The sequence below is a fragment of the Sciurus vulgaris genome, assembly GCF_902686455.1.
Source record: "Sciurus vulgaris genome assembly, chromosome: 3".
NCBI lineage: Eukaryota > Metazoa > Chordata > Mammalia > Rodentia > Sciuridae > Sciurus > Sciurus vulgaris.
In genome coordinates, this window is record NC_136463.1 from 178,907,707 (window position 1) to 178,925,038 (window position 17,332).

Here is a 17,332-nt window from a genome sequence, read left to right on the forward strand (position 1 = left end):
TCAAGCAAGGATGCATGTGCCATTGCCCTGTTTTATCCAATGATATTCCCCAGAGTTTTGGATACTTACAGAAGCACAGTTTTCAGACTTGTCTTCCACAAAACCAATCTGGCAGGGCGTCGTCTGATTCTGCAACCAGTAGTCTGTGGACTCCAGCAAGCTATTGCTGCGGAGGACCTGGGGGAACCCAGACAACTACTCAGTGCTTATTTGGCAAGGCTTTCTACTTCAACAAGCAGCTCTTTCTAAAAATACCATGTAGGTGTTGTGTATTTTTTTTTTTCCTTTTCTTTAGAGTATCTGGACATTAGGAGAAAACAAAAACAAAGCAAAACAAAACACCACCACCAAAATAGTACCACTAGAAAATGAAAACAAACCAAAAAACAAAACAACAACAACAAAACACTGTGGGGAAATAGTACCACTAGAAAATGTAAAACATTGCCCTGGAAATTGACATGAGAAGCATACACAGATGCTGACACTCATTCCTTCTCTCATCAAATCCAACACCTGGAAACTTCATTGTAGGTGCAACCCTCCCATAATATGCAATCAGATGATTGTTTTGGGATATGGCCTGGTTGGCAATGAGGGAAATATTTCCTTTAGTGTTAGTGTTCTTTCATAATTCAAGAACACTTTATATTTTAAGAAGATATTGTTTTCCCTTTTGGTGCAAAATTAGTTCTTTGGTTCTTTAACTCTGCTAATCTGACATGTGAAATAGGACACAGCTCTCCACAGCACCTAGGACCCTACGCTAAGCTAAACATCATTAGGAATAGCCCAATTGCTTTGAGATAACCATTCTCCATTTAGAAATAGTTTGGTGAAACACAAAGTGAATTAGCAAATCCAAAATAACTTACAAATGCCTTGTTTTAGGACTTGGCTTTTAAAATAAAGAGGAAAAGGCATATTTCAGAGCCAAAATATTTCTGTAGATGAAATCTCATAAATAACCAAATGATTCGACTTCTAATGCATTCTACCAGTTTCCAAATATTGTATAAAATGCCTGTCATCTTATTCGGAATTCCCAATCTATCCTGGCACTTTCATGTTTATTAGCTTAAGTGTCTGCTAACACTTGACTACGACCTTCCCTTAAGCAACATAACATTTCGTCAGTTTGGTTCACGCCAGTAAGATAGAATGACTCTTCAACTACATTTCATTTGTACAACAAAGGAGTCTCTTCATTTGTTCTGCAAAGATAGAAAGATCCTAATTTTGGTCCTTGGATAGAGTTCACCAATATAATTCTGACACCTGATTCTGTAGCATCTTTGTTTTGGACCCTGTGATATTACTCGTAAAGCTTTTCCCACTTGATGCCTATTGTCACCTCAGGATGACAAATTTTCATCTTTTCCAGAGCAGTATCAAGAGGTACTTTGGGGACAAGGAGGCAACTGAGGGATGACTTTGTTATACGGTGGACCAACGTTGGCTGTGGAACCTTCAGTCCTCCAGGGGTTTCACCTCATAACGCCAGGGCATTTTGTACCTTCTTGAGTCTGTCTCCTGAGTCTTGGCTGGCATTTCTTGGTGGCTGTGTAACCAGGGGTGGCAGATGGGACTGAACCTTAATGCTGACTCAGCTGTCTTCCTGGCAGTCAGACACGGAGGAGAAGTACAGTCCCATGGTGCCACCTCATTCCATCCTCCCTCACAGGCTTTGTTTTGGAAAATAGATATTTTGCATAAAATATGTGTGTTAGCCTGTGTATTATTTTTTTTGAAAATTGTTCTTTTAAAATTGAATAAAAATAGTTCTTCACTTTCATTTGTTATATGGAAAATATCAATGAGCATAATTCATGGAAACAAAAGCTTCACAAGGTTCCTAATCATTTTTTTTTGAGAGGGCAAAATAATTCTGAGTTCAAAAAGTTGAGAACCATGGCCTTAGATTAACCCATGATATGCTGTTGTCCTCTGTATAGAACACTGGTGGGAACCTATAAAATCTTACAGGACACCTGTAAAATTGCTCCATTTAAGTTTTTCGAGATGACCTATATAGAGGACAATGAGACATAATAGTTTAACTTTATTTAAAGTAGAAAAAAATCTGTGAAACTACCCCAGCCCACACTGGCATTCACTTTTATTTCCCACATGGAATAGAGTTTACGAGTCTGGGTATTAGGGGTCCCATGGGGTTGAAATCCTGCCTTGGTCATTATGGACAATGACAGCTTGGGCAGCTGACTTAAAATCTGAGCTTCAGTTTTTACATCTGTAAATAGGGGCCACAGTACTCACATGGTGGGCCCATTGTGCGTATTTACTGAGCTGCTACACATAAAACAGCCTTGCAGGCAGGTTATTCTCTGAGACAATGGTTTTTACTGCTATTATTTGAAAGAATGACAGATAGTTAGATGCCTTCTGCCTGAAACTACTGGATTGAAATGTTGTCAGTTGTGTGAAGTCAAATTTTCTTTAGCAACTATTGCAGCTCAAGGTGTGATTTCACTGATTCGTTTTGTAGTATTAATAGTTCTAGCTGCTATTTTTGCAGGATTAGAATGTGCTGGGAATTGCACTAACATTTTCTTACATGTATGTTTTTCCATTATCATTTACTGTTATTGCAATTATATAAAATAGGGATTATTTTAGAGATAAGGATCTTTGCAGAGATTGTCATTTTGAAGGTGAAGATCTTGAGGCTCAGAGTTTTGGGTTTGTGCCCCAAATGAGCTTGCCTTTGGATTTGATCTTCAAGTGATCAAGGTCTGCGTGTGAAATCTCTCTTGAGGTTTCTTCTGTGCTTCCAGATGGGTCTGATTTGGAGTGTGTTTCTGAAAAGTTATATGTATTTTGTTTTAGTAAAGAAAATTATATTTTCGTGGCCTTCTATTTTCAAGTTAGATTTTCATTAGAAGTTCTGAGATTACATTTTTCTTTAAGGAGAAGAATTTTTTGTGATAAATGATATAATTTAGTTAATTCTCTTGTCAAGAATATCAGTGTTTTAATTTTTCAAAGGGAACCATGCTTTTAAATCTGCTCTAATATTCAGGCATCAAATGAACAAGCTGGCTAATCATACTTTATAATGCAGTTTAATAAATCATCTAACCAGAAGCCCTTCTTTGTTTCATGTGTGTTTTGTACTGGGGATTGAATCCAGGAGGTGCTTTACCACTGAACTGCATCCCCAGACAGGGTCTCATTAAGTTGTTAAGCCTGGTCTTGAATTTGCAATCCTCCTGCCTCAACCTCCCAAGTTGCTGGGATTACAGGGGCAGGCATGCCACTGCCTGGCTCAGAATTACTTCTTAGTCATTTCAAAGCTCACACCTCAAAAATTAGTCCCTCGACCTGGTCTATATTCTCACATGTTCAGAGGTCATACTTTTTATGGTTATAACAAGATCTGTCAACAGAAAAAGTAGTTGCAACAACAAAATTGATTTATTCTTGTCCTAGGCAAGTCTGAGGAGCAGGACAGAGTTCGATGTCAATTCGCTTCGACCTTTCAGAAAAATGGTGGGCTGGCTCACCACATTTTCTTGATGAAACACAGAAAGGCAGAGGGGTAAACACCCAAAGTCACCAGCCAGCCACCTGCCACTTTGAGATGCCTGGAGCTGAGGAAGGGGCTGTCTAGTGACGATGCTGACTGAGAGCAGAGCTGGTTACTTGGTGGATTTCTCCTGCATTTTACTTCTGTAAAACAGGGAAATCATTGCAGGAAGATCGATCTGTGGAGTCTCCTACATTAAAGACATTTATTTTTTTAGACTTATTTTTAAAATAAACATTAACCAAAAATACACAGCTACCTTGCTCTCTCCTATCCTTGGAATAAGGATAAAGTTACACACTTTATGGGCCTGCTCACTCAATGGAAAACTCTAGAAAGATTTTTTAATGGTTTATTTCATATTCCAGGGATGCTGAATATCTTCTCTAACACATGTCGTTAGAGGAAGCAGAAATGGCAGAGTGAGAAAATGGATTTCAAACTTGAATCTTCAATGCTTAGGAAGAAATATTTTGAGGAGACCTCTTTGTGTGGTGAAAGTGTTCATTCACTCTAGCTTGCATTGGGAACGTCCCCCAAAGGCTCCTGTGTGGAAGGCTTATTCCCCGGAGCAGTGATGTCCAGAGGTGGGGCTTTGGGGAAGTGATGATATAACGAGGGCTCTGACCTCACCAGTGAATTAATCTAATGACCGGGTCATGATTAACGGCATTATTGGGAGGTGATGGAAACTGAAAGAGGTGGAGCCTAATTGGAGGAAGTAGGTCACGGGGCCCTTACAAGACATATCAGGTCCTGGCCTCTTTCTCTCTCCATCTCTCTGCTTGCCAGTCACCATGAGGTGAGTAGCTTTGCTTTGCCAGGCCCTTCCTCCCTGTTGTCTGCCTCTCTCCACAGGCCCAGAAGCAATGGAGCCAGCAGGCCATGGACGGAAACCTCTGAAACTGAGAAACCAAAGTAAATCTTTCCTTCTTTAAGTTGTTCTTCTCTGATATCTATTTATTTATTTATTTATTTATTTATTTATTTATTTATTTATTTATTTATTTTTGTGGTGCTAGGGATCAAACCCAGGGCCTTGTGCTTACAAGGCAAGCACTCTACCGACTAAGCTATCTCCCCAGCCCCTATGCTATTTTTTTATAGCACAAAAAGCTGACTAACATACTGTTTAAAAACTTCATTATTCATTATAATTAAAGAGTTTATTTGAATATATCAATAATTAAAGTACATTTACACAAATTGTGCTGATTTTATTCTATTAATTATTTAATACTTATATTTTTAAACTATTGATCTGCATTAATACTGCATTGAGAACTCTCTGAATTTAGGCCCTAATACTAGCTGAATTAAGTCTAAGGACTTGTGGGGTAGACTCTACAAGATAATCTATGTGGCCTGTATAAGGTATTAGTGTCTTCAGTGCCAAGAACATACTAAGGGCCCAGCAGACATTAGCTATCACAAAAAAATTATTCCCTTTGCCCAGGCTTGGAGGGCTCAGTAAGTGAGTGCACTGAACAGGCGTTTGAGGCCAGCTCTCAGACCTCAGCATCTTCATTTGAGCAGAGCTCTGTTGCATGGGGATGAGATTTCAGTTTCCCATCTTTAGGTCCTACCAAATCCCTGTCCCCGCAGTCACCCATTCTCCCTCAGGGTGGGGGGCAGGAGGTTTGAGTTCCGGTCCTGACTGACTGTTAACTATTTCTTTGGCTAAGTTGGCCCAACTTCGGGCCTCAGTTGGTCCCTTGTAAAAAACTGGACCAAGCTATCTGATCTGAAGGCTGGCAGGCATCGTGGCTTGCTCTCCTCCCTCCCTCTTCCATGCCTCCTGCTCTCCTCTCCCCTTACACAAATGTGTAAGAGCGGAATACGCCAAAAGAGTAAGGATGCAGGCTTCAATAAACCACTTAGCCCCATATGTTAAGCAATCTCAACCTGTGCAATGCTTCTGGTCTAATGGCTTGGACAAACGATTAAAGAAGAGGAATGCTTGAAGGAAGAATGCACGCTTGAGAACTTAATGATCTTGAGGCTTTATAAATACAGACTCCCTGCTGAGAGAGCCATTTCTGAGGGAGAATGGAGAAGAACGCACCAGGATTTCAACGGCTCATTTATTTGTCTGCTATTTTTAGTTCCGGGCTTACTTATTGCAGATGAAGAGCTAATAATGAACATGCTGTGTATTTGCAAGTTTGAAATAATAGTGGCACGATTTCCCTTAACATTTCACGAGTATCCTAAATAAGAAAGAAAGGTTCTTATACTGCATTATAGATACTTTCCCTTTGATAGAACCAAGGTGCAGGAACTCAGTGTGGATATGATACAGAGAAGGGGAGCAAGACTCTTAGCCAACTGAACACAACCCTGAACCTTGCTCATGATGTCTTAATTTTTCAAAGTAATTATATTGGTAAAGACAGTAATATATGGTTGGCTACAGAGATTTGGAGCCAGAACTAAAATTCTGTCAAATCCTATGGCTTCCTGAGCGGACTTGGGCAAGTCACTTAACTTCTGTGGGATTTAGTTTTTGCATCTATTCCAGAAGGGCAATTAAAGCCACTTCAGAAGGTTGTTTCAAGGAACAAATGTTTGCAAAGGGCTAATATCTCAGAGCAAGCAACTGACACATGATTGTGATCACTCTCAAAGGCAGCGATCTCTTCCATCTTTACAGTTTCTTTACCTGTCCACAATGTTTGACAATTTCTCTTCTTTTATTTATTATTTTTATGTACCCTTTTTATTTTCCTCTTTCTTCTCTAACTCTCCTTCTGCAGCCAACATTCAGTAATGTCCATTGAGCTCTTTTGACCGTAGACACCAGGAATATTAAGAAGAATAAAATTGTCCACTGCCCTTTTGGAAATGAAGCCCCAAGAGAGGAAAAAGAAACACTCCAGGATTGTGAAAGGAAGCAGTGTTTTGAATGGAAGTCGAAGTAAGATATCCCAAGAGTGGAGTGGTCGGTCCTACCTGGAGGGAAAAAGCTACAAAAGACTTTGAACTTGACCACCGTGTTGAAAAGTGGATTTGAGTTGTCTGGAGTGACTGGGGAGGCTGGGGAGGGCACACCCTCCCTCTTTGTGCCTAGCTGTCCCTCCTTCATGGCCCTAGGCGTAAGCATGCCCTCTAGCCTGGTCTTCAATGCCTTGCTCTCTCCAGTCCCCTCAGTCATTTTCCTTGGAGAGCACAGGGACGCTTGGGACATTAATTATGACGCGGATGATGACTCATCCATCTCTCTCTCCAGCTTTGACCTTTCTCAGGAGCTGGGCTTTGCACATTGCTTACTCTTAATGATCACGCTTGGATCTCCTGCTGTCATCTTGGACTCTGTGTGTCTAAATAAAAGCTTCCTTCTTCCCCAATTAAAATCCCCAGAGGAAACCTGATTTTCCTCTTTACTGTTGATGACAAAACAATATTGATAGTTACCTGGGATTGCAACCTATGTTCCCTAGAATATCGTGTCTATTTCTAGTTTTGCAGTCTTCTCTCCAAATTTTTTTCTTTCATTTATGCAGCACTAGCAATATTTAAGAGCACACTAGGTATGGCCTAGTCTCTGGATAATACGTGGGGAGTAATGTAAAACTGGTCCTCATATTTACGAAGCTTAAAACATGGCAACAGAGCCAAATGGCAAAGAAGCATTGAAATACACATTTGGTTGTTAGTCCTGATGGGTATCATGAGGAAATCCATGTGATGTTGTCAGAGAGAATAAAACAGATGGGGATTGCTATGATCTGAATGTTTGTGTCCCTCCAAAATTTATTTCCTAAAATCCAGTCCCCATGGCGTTGGTATTAGGAGGTGGGACCTCTGTGAGGTGATAGGCTGTGAGACCTCCATCCACATAAATTAGATCAGCGTCCTTACAAAAGAAAGAGCCTTCGTGTCCTTTCACCATGTGTAGGTACAGCAACTGGTGCCTCTATGAGAAATGGGCTGCCCCCAGACCCTGAGTCTGCTGGAGACTTGATCTTGGATTTAGCCTCCAGGACTGTGAGAAATGAATTTCTATTGTCCAGCGAACAAGAAAGAAGTATAATATTGTTATCGCTAAACCACAATTTTATGGACTTCATGTCAGACTATGAACTAACAGTCAAGACAGACCCTGAATATCCCACCTGCTAATCACATGATGAATACTTTAATATTAATGTCCAGTGTTAAGGTACATAGTACTTTGCTCTGTTTGGTTTTTTCAAACATTCTGATAATTCCTCTGCGATCATGTCCTCTCTGCCATCATCTGCTAGCACAGCAGAGAGTTCAACTACACAGATTTTATGTCACATTGGTTTTCCTCAGATCATTCCAGCTGCCCCCTAAAATTTTCAACACTGTTCTTCCCAAACATTAATACCTCACTGAAACTGAACCCAGTTCCAGTATCAAAGTTTCTCTGCTGCTGTGAAAATTTTGCAATGGAAACATTTCTTTCTAATTTATCTCACTCAACTTGTATCTGGTTCATCTCCTACCATGTTGTTGCTCCTGAACCACTAGTTTTCTGTTTGCCACAAAAACCTCTTTAATTTGATGTCAGAGATTTGTACTTTTTTCTTTCCAATGATTATGTTTCTAAAAGAACATTTCTGAAGGTTTCAATCACATGATTTAGTCAACATGAAGAGAATTTGAAAGTCAAATCTATGCCCACAGGGTTGTTTCACTTTTTCTGCAAGGATTTTCTAAAAAAGTAACACAGGATTTTATTGTGGAGTAAGATTTCCATTTTCTAGTCTTACACTATCAAAACATTTCATTTTCTGATCAGCCTCACATAATGCCATGAAGCAGCCTCAACATTTTCTGGAGAAAGACATTTGACACACCCTGTGCTCTATTTCCTTAATGTATGCACTGTGACTAATGCAGGAATGCGGCTTCAAACTAACTGTGTCCTCAGAACAAGCAGTTCCCTCTTTTCCACAAGCAGAGCTGTGTCCTCTCCCCTCTCTTCCTCAAACAGGTGGATTTCAATACGTAAAGTGGAGATTCTGAGACATAAACGCTCTCAGCAGCCTGGAGGCAGGATGGAACCTGGGGTGGCCATTCTGGAATAAGCACCTCTGCCATCTGTTTACTCAAGGGGTCCAAACAAATATGATTTTAAATATGCATCACGATGGTGAAATGATTTGGAACCACTGTTGGGAAGACTCAATTAACAAAATTTAAATGAATGTGCACCAGACAAATGGAAACAAAAGGCAAGCAGAGCCGTAAGACAAAGGAAGGCAGAGAGAAGCCCATTTAAAAAGCCTGCCACTGCACCTCAGAGGGCTCCCCAGGCTTCGGTTGCTACTCCACTGAACTCTTTCTAGGAAGCTCAAGTAAATTTTTAAATTTTGATTATAAAAAACTGTAAAGTGAAAGGTTCAATTTAATTCAAGTAGTGAGTGGGAAAGGGGGTAAAGAAGAGGTGAGCCTGAAGGCGGGCTCTGAGCTGTCACAGATGTGGTTCCCCATGTAGTGACAAACCTCCTTCAACTAATGTTTTCTGGATAGAGATGCCCCATTGCTATAAAATTTGCCCTTTTTTGTGAAAAATTCTATTTCAGAAACTGCACATAGCTGTGTACATAGCAGCCCAATCATCACCCCCCCCCCCAAATTCCCTGCTGCTCCTCAAATGTCAAAATGTCACTTGTGTCCCAAGTCCCAACCCCGAGAGGCTTGATCTGATTTCTATCCCTCAAGTTTTGTCTTTTCCAGAAAGTCGTAGGTGTGTAGCTTTTGGTGACTGGTTTCTTTGGCTTAGAATAATGTATTCCTTAGTTTTTCATCACTGAGACCCAAATAATGAACCAGGACAACATAGAGTTGAAAACGTTTGTTTTGAGCTCACAGTTTTAGAGATTTAGCCCATGTTGACCAACTCCTTAACTCTGGGCCTGACATGAGGCTCACCATCAAGGTGAAAGGGCATGGTGAAGGAAAGCTACTCGGTTTGTGGCAGACAAGAAGCAGAGAGTGAGCAAGAGATTAAGGTTCCAGGGACAAAATATAACCTCAAAGGCATGCGCCCAGTGACCAAGCCACCTGTGTGTGTGTGTGGAGGGGGGGCTAGGCGCATGCATGTGTGTACACACCTGTCCATAGTTACCACCCATTTAGTCCATTCAATTTGGTATGGACAGATAAAGGTATGACTCATATCTAATCAGTTTTCCTCCTGTGTTAATACAGAAACTTTTGGGGGACATCTCATATCCAAACCGTATCAAATGAGTTTTAAATTGAATTGTTATTTTGTATATGAGTAATTTGTTTTCTTATAACTAAGTGGTATTCCATCATATGGATGTATACAGATTAAAAATAATTACTAGTTGAGGAACTTTGGATTATTTCTAGTTTGGGGCCAATATAAAAAAAGTTACTAAAAATATTTGTCTGCATTTTTTTTTTGCATGTCTTATCTGATTTTAAGGTTTTTCTTTTCTTTTTTCTTTTCTTGTGGCTTGGGTAAATACTCAGAAATTAGATTACTAAATCATTTGGCAACTTTATGAGAAATTAGTAAACTGCCTTCTAAAGTGAATTTACCATTTTCTATTTCCACCAGCAAGGTATGAAACTCCAAATTACACCTTATCCTTGTTAGTGTTTAGTTTTAAATTTATTTTAGTCATTCTAACAGGTGCATAGTGGTATTTCATCATGCTTTATTTAGTTTCCTTTTAACTTTAACATATCTTATTCCTTTTACAGATACTTTTAAAATTAAATTTTTGACTTGGATTTCATGTTGGTTCAAACCATATTCAAAAACATCACATAGGCTCTATTTAATGTTAACCTTGGATGTCATGATAAGAGAAGGAGTTTGCCATGCATACTAAGTTTTTGTTCACTCTTTCATTTATTCAGCAACTGCTTGCTGAGCATCTATTGATTTTAGTAGGCACTGTTTATCTAACTTTGGAATCAGTGAACAAAACAAGAATAACAACAAAATGGACAGAGCCTAGTTTTCATTCCATTAGGTCAGGACAGAATCAAATAAATAATTGAAAAACATATAAGTCAAATAATGAAAGCTACTATATGAATCCAGATAAAGGTATTAAGAAGGAAAGGATGCTATTCTGGAAAGCATGTCGTGGCAGGCCTTCCTAAGGATAGCACTGGGCAGAGATCCGAGAGGAAGTGAGAGGCTACTCACACCCCATCTGAGGGAAGAGCAGTGACCCAGGCAGAGGTCATCAGCAGACAAAGGTTCAAAGCACTAGTGTGTCTTGTGTTCAAATTCAGCAAAGAGCCCAAGATGGCGGGTGCAGAGTAAGTGTTGGGAAATGAAGTTTCCCAGCAGTGGGAAAAGAATCTTTCACCTTTCAGTAAAAAGAAAGTCATTGCGGAGCCAGGCCATCTGTTTTTTAATATCTGGAAACACACTAAGAGTCTTTACAATTCTTTTATTATAACTTTGGAAAGTTTAGTTATTGGTTGAATTGATATTTAATTGCAGAATTAAGTTTTTATGATAACCTAAAAGGCTAGTATACACAGGCACAGTCACACACATCTAGAAGTCAGAAGATTTGTGCAATTTTACACACTTGACTTCCTGTTAATTTAACCTACGCCTTAGCAAACTTTCTGTAGTTTTTTGTTTTCCACTCTGGGATACAACACTGCTCCATCATCTCAAAGGGAAACTGCAAGGCCCATTGATAGAACACTGAATCACTAAGGAGAAACCACGCTACAGGCAGAAATGAAAGGACTATGCGGAAACAAAGAGAAGGCCCTGAAACCTCAGCCGCTCAGTCTCCATCTCTCTGGAACTTTCCTTAAGTGTTAACATTTTGTTTTCGATGACAGTTTTACTGAAGGACAACCTGAGTTCTGTGTATTAGCCTCCTTTGACAAAATGGGGAAATGGATCCCAAAATATGAATAATCATGTTTGATTACTCATAGGACTTATTTTATTGTTCTGTTCAGGCGGACGTGAAGCATTCTTAAATTATACAGTTAACATCTACTAAAACCTGGAAATTATGCAATTGATTATTAGAAAACTACTGGAAAGAAATGGAGTTTTTAAGCATTTAGAAGAGAGCACTCCTTCATTAGCAAGGAGGAAGATGAATCTAGAAAACACCACATCGAAGGCATGACTTGGTTGGGAAGGTTGTGCAGGAAATGAGTAGCAGCAGACCTGGAATTCATCCTCTCTCTAGTGTAGGAGGTGATGAGCGGACAGACCGTCACATAGTCATGTCATGGTTAATAGGCTCTTGACTGGCCTCCAGGTAAATTAACTGTACTCTTCTAGCAGGAGAGGCTTTTAAAAAAAAACTTTTTATTTCTTTTAATTAGTTATACATGACAGTAGAAGGCACCTTGATACCTCATATATAATGGAGTATAATTTCTCATTCTTCTGGTTAAACATGATGTAGAAGAGTATCTTTTTCTATGGAATGCTTTTAGCAATATGTACTTAGTCTAAATAAGTTTGCTCCTTGCAAATAAATATGGAATGTATTGATTTATGGAGCATTATCTCTAGTAAATGCCACACAAGGATATAACTATCTGAATATAAGAGGGAGATGTTTCATGACAAGAGTGACTCTCTTCTTTGAAATTAATGATCCCATGTATGTAATTTAGAAACCCTGTATGCCAACCTGGTCCAAAGGGCATCTTAAAGTTGCAAGAAATGAGCCGTGCAGCTCCAGTAAGTCCCTGGTGTCTTTCTGCTTTTCTCCTGCCACTCAATTACTTGTACCCTGGAAGCTACACTGTATCTCAACATAGTCACAAGAATCACATAAAAGCACAGAGGACACTTCAGAGTTTGGAAAGTGGTTGGGACTGGCAATAAGTATCAGGCCACACTGGTACTCCTGCCATACCCCCCAGATGTCTGCTGAAGAGCGCTTTGAAAATTGATCACAGCTTTTCCTGTATAATCATGACACCCAGGTTCGGGTATAGAGTATGAAATGCAAGAGTTATAAAACCAGGTATACTTAGAAAATCCAGTTGTTGTATAATTTATGAACGGTCAGCAATGGTTTAAACAGAATCAACTTATATTTCTACATAAAGGAAAGCTGAATAATTGCTATTTAATCGGTATTGAAAACAAGTCAATGGTCTAATATTTGTAAGATCAGTGAAAGTGATTTTAATATTTGAAGAAACAAAATATTAGAAAAATACCGATAGAGAAAAATATGTGATGTGCTTTAAAGTCTACCATTGATTTTTGGATTGTCTGTACAGGTATGCAAAGCACGGGTAATGCAGAATTTGCCATTGGACAAACGGACAGTAGATTTTATGGTCATGTGTCACTTGAGTTTTAATGCATGTCTTCCGCCTTTGGCAATTAAAATAAAGGGGTAATTCTATTTTCTCAGATTTTTCTCAGGAAGAAGCTATTGGAAACAACTACCTTTTAAGATGCATGCAGACAGACGTAATTTAAAACACACATCTGCTTCTTAGTGCTCCCCGTCTGGCAGAGCATGAGTCCTGACAGGGACCTTTCAGGGTTGGCTCCACAAAAGGCAGAAGTGACCCTAGTGAATGCAGGTTCACCCTGAGGGAGGTTCACCCTGAGGGAGGGTATTACGATTGGTGGAGGGACAGCCTGCTCCAGATCACTAAACGGTGAGGATTTCTGAGATGCAGGCCTGAAAGGAAAGAGAAGGGGCCCCAAGGCTAGTGATGGGGGCAGGATGGCTGATCTTTCTGCAAGTACCCCAAGACAAAAAGAAGAACTGTGGATGCCACATTAGACATTTTAAAAGTTTAAGACCCCTTCCCATTCCTGAATACAGATATATATTACAAATGATTTTTTAAAAACAAACTTTAGGGTAATTACAAGAATTTGAGGAAAGAAAAGAGATCATTTGCCTAGTTCCAACAGGGCAACATCACCCTCAAATCCACAAAATATTCTAAGCTATTATGGGTTTTCAGAGTCCTATTTTTTTGTAAGAAAGAAAGAAAAAAGAGAGGGAAAAGAAAAAGAACTGCAAGATTCTTCTAAGAGTTTACCACACACAGCAGAAAGGATGCTTAAGGAACAGAGCTGTAGAGAATTGGCAAAAACTTTGGAATTTTAAACACTGTATAAGTAAGTTGCTGGAGGCAAAGAGCGGTGGGCAGAGTCCAGAGATGCTAATCAACTTCTGTCCACAGCAGAGGAAATGAGCCCCTGCCAGCAGCCTTCATCCTTTGCATTTTGTCCCCAGCACAACCTCCAAGTGTCCCAGATGTATGTGGAAGTGGCCCCGGGGCACACAGAAATTTCCTAAGGCGGCCAGTGAAATTGCCCCCAGAGGGAATTTTGTGATTGGCTCTTTCAAGGCAACTGGGCTGCCCTGGACTCTTGGTCTCCTACTCCTAGCTGTCTCCCAGTTCCCCTCCCCCACGCACTGAGCAGTGCCACCACTGGTGGACACCCTGGCCTGAACAGTCACCATTCATTCTTCTACACAACGCTCACTTCTGGAGTCCTGCTGAACTTGACCCAAATGATCCTTAGGTTTCTTCTCCCACTGAGTTCATGCAGATTCTACCTCTCCTTGTCTAGGTTCTTCAAAACCACCACGTATGCCCCCTTGAACTCCAGATTCCCTAAGGAATTACCTCTAGAACTACCAGATTAGCTCTCTCCATACATCACTTTTGTAAGACAGTCATCTATTTCTTAAAACAAGTTCTGTCTCTTCAATTCTGCTGCAAATGGTGATAAAACAGGACATTTAGTTATCTGACAAAAATGCGATGGGCCACTGCATGTTATACGAAACTTTACCTGAAGACCACGCTCAGTCTGGGTGATCAGAGCTAAGTGCTTTGTACTCAGGGGGGCACCCAGTGTCTTCCTTCTTAACCATGCTAATTTGCTTTTGATTTTATTTATTCTCTAAGTCTTTCCTTCCTTGAGGAAACAGCTTCTACAAATACAGCATATTATAACTATATTTCATCATGTGATTGTTCAGCTGTGATGCACAGTGGAAGTACTTCTTAGCCTGTTGGAAGTGTTGGCCCCTTTGTCCCAAACAATCCTGACTATTAAAAATGTCTTCAGAAAGATAACTTGGATTCTGAAAAAGCCTCGCAATCTGTCTGCCCATGATTGCACCCATTAATTGAAATTGCTTTTGTTGCTTACATGTCACTTAAAAGATATCAGCTTAGATGAAAGTGTATTTTACAGAGTAAAATGAAATACCAAGGGACATCTACTCTGTCATTTTCCTGATATATCTGGAGCTAATTTAAGTCAGTTTAAAGGGGGTCAGTCATGGCAAAGAAATACTCTTGTAACTTCAAAGAGCAGATCAGATGTCATATTAAGATGAAATTCTGCCTCTGGGAAGCTGAAGTGTTTTCAGTCTGCTGCCTTCGATAAGTCCGAGTTTAGGGTGGATTTAATTAACATGACATAAAAAGAGAAGGATATTTGGGGTGTTGATTCTGCTCCAACAATCCTTTCCTCATATCAATCCTATTTAAAGACATGGTTCCACTACATCCCAAATAGCAAATTTTTAGTCTGGGAGGTAAAGAATGGATTGAAAATGTCCAGCTATTGTGGAAGATAACACTTTCAAATCTAACTGATATTCCACATTATAAAGGCATATGGCATGCCATGTTCCCCTCAGTTCTTAAGTTGTATTTAAGTAAATTTGGCTCCTGTGTAAAGATCATTTATTTGGAATAAATTAATATTTATTGAGCATCAGCTATGTGCCAAGAATTTACACAAAATTTAATAACATCATAACAAAATTTGTAAACATCATAACAACCCTAAAGAATTAGTTGGAGAGGTTTTCATCCCTGGCCTATGACCCCATAGTGAGAGAAACCTAGGATCTACTTCAGGGCGTTTAGATTCCAAGTTCAGCTCTTTTTTTTTTTTTTTTTTTTTTTTACACAATGTCACACTGCCTCTTTAGAGACAGCAGATTTTGATTTATTAAAAGAGACTATAAAGATATTTCACTGTGTTTAACAAATATAAAAGAATAATATAATATTTTAGCTCATTTAGTGAAAATTTGAATTGGTTTACCAGTGGAGGTTCTGATTGTCTGGCAAAGAGTGGTCATATGAAAAAGCAGGACGACAGGCCAAGTCTATATGCCATAGGATTCAAAGAATACCCAGCGAGAGTGCCACACCCAGATCTCTTCTCCATTTTTCTTCAAGATTTTTTTCCACTTTAAATGCATTATTTCAGATAATCAAATTGCACACATTAAAACTCACCCTGTGTCTCCATGCTCATTGAATTAGAATTGACACAGAGATTAGTTCACATTCCAACGTGGATGGATTGAAAGTGTTTGCTTAGAGCTCCAAAGTCCTCAGAGCAGACTTCTGAGGTCATGCCAGGTTCCATTGACTTAATTCTCCAAGTCAGTTATGGGAGGGTCAACAACTGTATTATTATTGACCACGTTTTATTTGTCACCACTAGTTCAATCACTGTGCAATCACTAGAAATTCAGCACGAATGCATTTGGCAACTTTCTCAATTTTTAAAAGAACATGAGAAAGAAGAGCAGGGCTGAGTCTGAAACTAGAGCCAGGATGACCATATCACTTAACTTGCACACCAGAACATGTCAGAGAGCAAAGAGGTGTGCATTAGTGAAACGGCAGGACGGTATATGCAAACCCTCACTGTGGTTAGTTGACTTTTTATAGCTGTGAGCAAAATGAGGAACAAGAACAGCTTAGAGGAGGAAACATTTATTCTGGCTCACAGTTCAGAAGTTCTATTCATGGTGGGCTGAATCCATTGTTCTGGGCCAGAGGTGAGGCAGAACATCATGGTGAAAGGGCGTGATGGAGCAAACTCATAGCTGCTGGGAAGCAGAGAGACAGGAAGGGGACAGGGCCGCAGGGAAGATGAGCCCCTCCAGGGCAGATCCCCAGTGACCCACCTCCTCCAACGGTGCCCTACCTAGTTAACACCCAATTGGTTCATTCAATTAGAACAGACTGATAGATTTGACAGCTCTCACAACCCAATCATTTCACCTCTGAACATCCTGCATTAACAAATGAGATTTTGAGGAGCACCTCACATCCAAACTATAACAGGCAGTCTCCCAGCATCAAAAATATGTGTCAAAGAGTTCAATTTTCAAGTAAGTCTATCAAATTCTTTGTCCTGATGCTATGGCTTTTTCATAGCTGTGACTTGCATTCCCTCCTCTGCGAAGAGGAACTTAAGTAATTGTGCTTGGGTAGGACTCCCAGACCTTAGCGATTCATCATGAAATAAATTGATTTGCAGCTTTGAAAAGGCTGATAACCCAACTAATTCATTACCCTCTGGACCCTTGTTTTATTTAATCTTCTAGTTCTGATAAGAAGGCTTGATGAGGAAGGAGATGTTGGTATCACTGTAGATAAGTAAATTTCAATTTTTCACATTACTCTGAGTGAAGGGTGACTCACTATTAAGAGTAGTGATACCTACCACTGGGTGGTCTTGTTGCTTCTAAGATATAACTGTCCTCTTTCGGCTTCTTTTGTACAGAATGTGCATTATATGTGCATTTATGTACATGTAGATCTTCACTCCCTAGTCAGAGTCATTATCTTATTAATCTGTGATTAACAAGATTAAAAATGTGGACTAATGACCATTGAAATTAATTTTCTATAATATGTAGTAATAAAATAACTGATGAAGAAATGGAATCATTCAATATTCAGTGTCTTGCTACCAAGGGACTATGTTCTGGTTTCAAAGAAGATTGAATATTGGTAAGTTACCCTTTTGAAGGG

At 39.6% G+C, this 17,332-nt stretch overlaps 1 protein-coding gene across 7 annotated transcripts in view; it reads right to left on the reverse strand.

Annotated features, from left to right (window-relative positions):
• The window catches only part of SPHKAP (SPHK1 interactor, AKAP domain containing), a 155,909-nt gene that overhangs the window by 97,638 nt on the left and 40,939 nt on the right, over positions 1-17,332 (reverse strand). For 6 of the 7 annotated variants that reach the window (XM_079135153.1, XM_079135152.1, XM_079135158.1 and 3 more), the window contains one exon: positions 70-177. The exons of the other annotated variant lie outside the window; for it this stretch is intronic. In XM_079135153.1, coding sequence (XP_078991279.1) covers positions 70-177 — 108 coding nt within the window. The remainder of the gene's footprint in view (positions 1-69; positions 178-17,332) is intronic. 7 annotated transcript variants of the gene reach the window in all.